The 5,930-nt window shown below is 42.2% G+C and overlaps 1 protein-coding gene and 1 pseudogene across 1 annotated transcript in view; both read left to right on the top strand.

The window, feature by feature from the left end:
• LOC119580975 (dipeptidyl peptidase 3-like) overlaps positions 1–3,429 on the top strand; it is a gene marked incomplete at its 3' end in the record, with an annotated part of 6,211 nt that extends 2,782 nt beyond the window's left edge. The window contains 1 exon segment of the mRNA XM_037929223.1: positions 1,658–3,429. Within this exon segment, the coding sequence (XP_037785151.1) occupies positions 1,668–3,429 (1,762 nt within the window).
• A 222-nt stretch (positions 3,430–3,651) lies between these two features.
• LOC119580643 overlaps positions 3,652–5,930 on the top strand; it is a 5,195-nt pseudogene continuing 2,916 nt past the window's right edge.

Here is a 5,930-nt window from a genome sequence, read left to right as displayed (position 1 = left end):
TCTGCCCTGCTGTTTTCTCTCTTTCTCTGTTTTCCCTCTCTCTATTTCTGTCTCTTCTCTCTCCTGTCTCTCTCTCTTTTTCTGTTTTCTCTCTTCTTTTTTTCCCCTGTTTTCTCTCTTCTCCTCTGTCTCTCCTTTTCTCTCTCTCTCTCGCTCTTCTTCTGCTCCTCTCTCTGCCCCTTCTCCTCTCTCTCTCTTCTCTCTCTTCTCTCCTCTCTCTCTCTCTCTCTCTCCCCTCTTCTTCTGTCTGTCTGTCTCTCTCTCCTGTCTGTTTCTCTGTCTCTGTCGTTTCTGCTCTGTCTGTTCTCTGTCTCTGTCTGTTCTCTGCTCTGTCGTTTCTCCTCTCTCTCTTTCTGTTCTCTCTCCTCCCCTCTCCCCTCTCTCTCTCTCTCTCTCTCTCCCCTCTCTCTCTCTCTCTCTCTCTCCTTAGCTCCTTTGAATAATGATAATGAGGCGTGCCCTAGTCAAGCGCTGTGTGTGCCAACTTTGGCGCACATGACAAAGGTTGTTGGCGCTTGATCTAGTTTTGAAGGTGAAAATTAAATGTAATTATTCATTCATTCATATGACAATTACCTCTTCTATCTTGTCATTTACTCAATGGCTCAGTTAGCTAAGGTGTCCAAGTACTGATGTAGTGTTCAAGCTCCTGGTGCCATGGGGGAATAGGACACTGTGTACCCTTTTCCTGAAGTTTCATGAAGAGAAGTTTTTATTTTTATTGCTGTATCTCCACTATTCGTTAAACTCCTTTCCCCTCTTTCTTCCTCCCCTTCCTTCCCTTCCTTCCTCCCCTTCCTTCCCTTCCTCCTCCTTTCCCTCCACCTTCTTCCCTTCCTCCTCCTTCCCTTCCTCCTCCTTTCCCTCCACCTCCTTTCCTTCCTCCTCCTTTCCCTTCCTCCTCCTTTCCCTTCCTCCTCCTTTCCTTCCTCCTCCTTTCCTTCCTCCTCCTTTCCCTTCCCTTCCCTTCCTCCTTTCCCTTCCCTTCCCTTCCTCCTCCTTTCCCTCCACCTCCTTCCCTCCACCTCCTTCCCTTCCCCTCTCCCTCCACCTCCTACCCTTCTCCTTTCCCCTCCTCCTCCTCCTCTCCTTTCCCTGCCTTTTCTTCCTTTCCCTCCCCTTCTTCTTTTCCCTCCCTTTTCCCCATTCCCCCCCTCTTCTCCAATCTGTCCTCTCTTTAACTCGCTCATGTATTCAGTTTTCCTGTTATTGAAATCAACAACTGAACAAAAAAGCTGAATTATACTGTTATCTGTGCTATAGGCAATGCCCAAATATCAATAATGGCAGCACTTTGTATGTGCCTCCATATATCATCATCATCCTGGAATAGTAAGCCATCTGCCAGTCAGTGTCTTTGATATATAGAATTACATTCAGGTAAACCGATTATTTGCAAGCAGATTTTCTTTTCTATGTTTGATTTAACTTTTAGAGAACAAATATTAAAAGAAAAAAAGAAAACGCTACTTCAATTATTGTGTGGAAGTAAGGCAATAAACAAGTTATCACGAGGTGTCATTCAAGGAAGTTGAAACCCATGATGCTTTACTCTTTTCCTTTTGGTTGATGGGAATAATTGAAGTTGAAGGTAAATCTGAAAGGATGCAAACACATTACTGTATATTTGACATTAATGCATCTTCTCTTTTTCCAGATCATCCAGCATGGAGTCTCAACATGAATTGCCTCTTGACACACCAATATTGTATTTGAAAAGTGAAGAAGCCTTTGCAGGGCTAACATCCAGAGAGCGACGATATGCTCATCATCTTTCACGAGCTTCATGGTGGGGAGGCTTCATTGTACTGTGTCAGACCTCACCTGAAAGCTCAACAATCTTTAGCCTCCTGACACGTCTACTGCGATCCCAACCAATTGACACCCTCAAGGAGATTGCAGTTGAAAAGGCAAACTTCTCAGAAGATGAGTTTAAGTCTCTTCTGATTTACTATTCAGGATTGGTGTACAACCTTGGTAATTATCTAGGGTTTGGGGACAGGAAGTTTGTTCCAAGTGTTAATCGTGAAAAACTTGAAGCTTTGCTTAAAGCTTCTAAAGCTAACTTAGAAGCTCCAGACGTAATACAAGAATACATGAACCAAGCTTTGGGACCAATGTACAGTTTGGAGGAGAACAAAAGATTCCTTGGAATGCCACCAAATATAACCATGTATTTTACACCAAACTGCACTCAAGATGATGCTAATCTAGCAAAAGAGTACATGGCCTCCAGAAATCTTGAAGCTTGGAATAGCCGTTTATTGAAATATGAAGAAAATGGCCATATTGTTTATGACATTCGCTTAGCATCAGTTGAGCAGGGAAATGCTGAGGGCATAACTGTTGTCAGTGATGATTATGAGGGACACAAATTCAGAATAAGCCGTGGTGATTACTCTTTCTTTTTGAAGAAGATGTGTGAGGAACTCCAACTAGCTAAAGAATACACTGCCAATGAAAGTGAAGTACACATGCTTGATAAATATGTTGAAAGTTTCACAACAGGATCAGTACAAGCTCACAAAGATGGTTCTGCATTTTGGGTAAAGAATAAGTCTCCTGCTGTGGAAACTTACATGGGATTCATTGAAGTGTACAGAGATCCAACTAACCAGCGTGCTGAATTTGAATCCTTTGTTGCAGTAGTTAATAGAGAGCAGTCTCGGAAATTTGATACTCTGGTGGCCAGAGCAGAAAAGGAATTTTTGCCTCTTTTACCATGGGGAAAAGATTTTGAAGAGGATGTATTTATGAGGCCGGACTTTTCATCATTGGATATTTTGACCTTTGCATCATCAGGTCTGCCAATTGGTATCAACATTCCAAATTACAAAGATGTAAAAGAAGAGCAGGGTTTCAAAAATGTTAGCCTAACAAATGTGATGGCTGCTCGTACTGGAATAAAAGGGGGCCCATTCCTTTCAGATGCTGATCACCTTTTGAGAGAAAAACATGGGGCCATGAGTTTGGAGATACAGGTTGGCCTTCATGAACTTTTAGGTCATGGATGTGGAAAGTTTCTGAGGCGTAAGGATGATGGAAAACTCAATTTTGAACTTAGTAAAATCAAAAATCCATTTACAGGAGGAGAAGTCTCATTTTATGAAAAAGGTGAAAACTTTAACTCGAAATTCACAAATTTGGCAAGTGCTTATGAGGAATGTAGAGCAGAAACAGTTGCATTGTATTTAGGTTTGGTTGATGATATTCTGGATGTATTTGGTGTTGCACCTGATGATCGTGAAGACCTCAAATATGTGTCTTGGTTAGATATGATGTATGCAGGAATTAGGGGTTTAGAGATGTATCAGCCCAGTCAAGGGAAGTGGGGCCAGGCTCATTCTCAGGCCAGATATGTCATTTTGAGAGTAGCACTAGAGGCTGGTGAAGGATTAGTCAGTGTGAAAGAAACGACTGGAGATGATGTCTACCAATCTTTCCACTTTAGCCCGGGTCCAAAATATACATTTTTGCCTTTCAGGCAATGGAATTTTTTTGAAAAAGTTTCAGGTTTTACAGGTCCATGGGCGATGCAGATGCTGGAAAAATTTTTTGAAAAGTATTCAAGGTCCCCTCAAAAAGGCCCCCTTCCCTTTTGCCAAATTTCATAGTTTGGGGTGAGAAAACCCGCCCTCGCAGATTCTTGCAATGCCAAATACTCGAGTTGTTGGAGAAGATGTGGAGTTACAATCTTATCCCGAGGCAGTAGATTGTGTTGCTAAATCTTGGATTGAACGTTTCAATCCTGAGGAATTTGAGGTTATTGAATCTGCACTCACTAAGTACGTTGGTAGTTGGACCAAAAAAGTTTATACAAGAACCATGAAAGGGGTGGGATTTTTCCCGGGGAAATTTCCCCATTGTTTTAAGATAATCACTGCTTGCATTCAAAAACTGTTGTATTCTAAGAAAGGAGATTAGACATCTTTGATTGTGAAATAATTTCCCTTTTGTACTGTAAATGCAGTTGCTCATATAATTATTACTCCAGTGAATAATTTGTCTATGTAATTATGCAATTGTTTATTGAAAATAAACTTTGTAAAATTGTTTCAATAAATTTGTATAAAAGTGTAGGCCTTTCAACATCCTTTTTTTATATGTTTTACATTTTTATATAAAATCTGCAGTGCTAATATAAAATTGTTAATAAGAAGGAGGGTGATTTTTATAAACCCCCAGGCCATCTCTAAAGCGCTTTCTTCCCAGCGACCTTACTTTTTAAATCAGATCGCCCCCCACACTTTGATAACCACGCAAATTTTTTTATCATTGCCCCTTCTATGCTCCCCTTCTCTTCTTTAGATTTCCACTGGCAGTTTTTTGGGCCCCTTTCCCCATAGTGACCACTTTCAGTTTTTCCTTCCCTACTTCATACTACCCTCCCCAAATCCCCACGCGGGGCTTTGTAAGGGGCCCCTGGGTACTTTCACTTCACTCTCTCATTCATACCCCTCCCTCCTCCCCTCACCTCCTTTCAGAATGATACAGATTTCACAAAAAAAGTCTTTAAAAAGGGTGCACATAAAGATCCCTCGAACCTCAAGACAATCCTCCAATGGGTTCCATAGTGGAATCGATTGCACTAAAGCACTTCGCTTTAAAAGTGCAGCCGAAAAGTTACCCCTACAAAAAGGTACTCCAATAACTATCACCCCCATCTCCTTTAAAAAAGCATCTGCCCATCTCCGTCGTCAATCCGGAATAGTAAAAAAATAGCTGGGGAAATTAGTTCATAATTTTATCCTCTACATCTATCTCAATGTTTGGCGCCGAATTCAAAAACTATCAGGCAAACATCCCCCCACCCTGCCCCTGTCCTCCATATTCGAAATACCCTCATTTCTGATCCTCTCCAAGTCGCTAATGAACCCGGGTGATTATTTCAGCCAGGTCAGTATGGTTCTCACCTTCCCCCACACTTTTTCTTCTATTAAGACCACCAGAACGTACCCCCATTCCTTCACCCCATCCTCTGATGAGTCCTATAATGCCCCATTTTCTTCCTCTGAACTCATTACTGCCCTACAATCGTGCCGTAAACACTCATGAAGGCCCCGGGCGGTATTCACTACCGTATGCTCCGGCAACTCCCATCTTTCCCCCTTTTCCTTTCCCATTAAAAATTTTACAAACCCCATATGGACATCAGGAAATTTCCCTTCTAAATTTCCGAGAAGCTCTTATCTTTCCCTTCCTGAAACCCAATAAAACGGTACCTTTCCTCAAAACTATCGCCCCATCGCACTAAAATAGCTGCTTTTGCCCAAAATATTAGAGCGAATGGTGAACTTCCCCTTAATGTGGTATCTTGAATCTCACAATCTTCCTTCCCTTCCCAATTCGGTTTTCGCCGTGCCAGAAGCACAGCTGACCCCCTTACTCATTTTGAGACATATATTTCTCTGCATTTGCACGCCATGAATCCGTACTAGCTATTTTTTTTATCTAGAAAAAGCATATGATACGACATGGCGGGACCATTTCTCCAACAACTGTCCCCCTCTAGGCATACGTGGAAACATGGTGTCTTCATAAATTCCTTCCTCTCCCAACGCACTTTCCAGGTCAATATCGCCTCTGCCACATCATCTTTCTTTCCCCAAATCGAAGGTGTCCCACAAGGCAGTGTGCTCAGTACCACTTTATTTCCCTTTTTGCTGTTAATGATATTGTCCCCAGTTTTTCCACCAGGAGCCCCCGGGCATCACTATATGTTGATGATTTTAACATCTATGCCTCTAACACATCCATACCAAATCTCTACCAATTTCTTCAATCTGCAATCTCATCATATCTTCCTGGGCCACAAACCATGGCTTTCCGCTTTTCTACCCCTAAACTTCTCCTTTCTCTCGCTCCCTGAGGTCCCCCCCCCCCCTCTTTTTATATGAACTCCACCCAATGCCCTTTTTCCCGGCAAATTC

Source organism: Penaeus monodon, chromosome 14, assembly GCF_015228065.2.
Source record: "Penaeus monodon isolate SGIC_2016 chromosome 14, NSTDA_Pmon_1, whole genome shotgun sequence".
Classification (NCBI taxonomy): Eukaryota; Metazoa; Arthropoda; class Malacostraca; order Decapoda; family Penaeidae; genus Penaeus; species Penaeus monodon.
The sequence above is the reverse complement of the archived record's forward strand: the minus strand, read 5'-3'. Positions and strand labels throughout refer to the sequence as shown.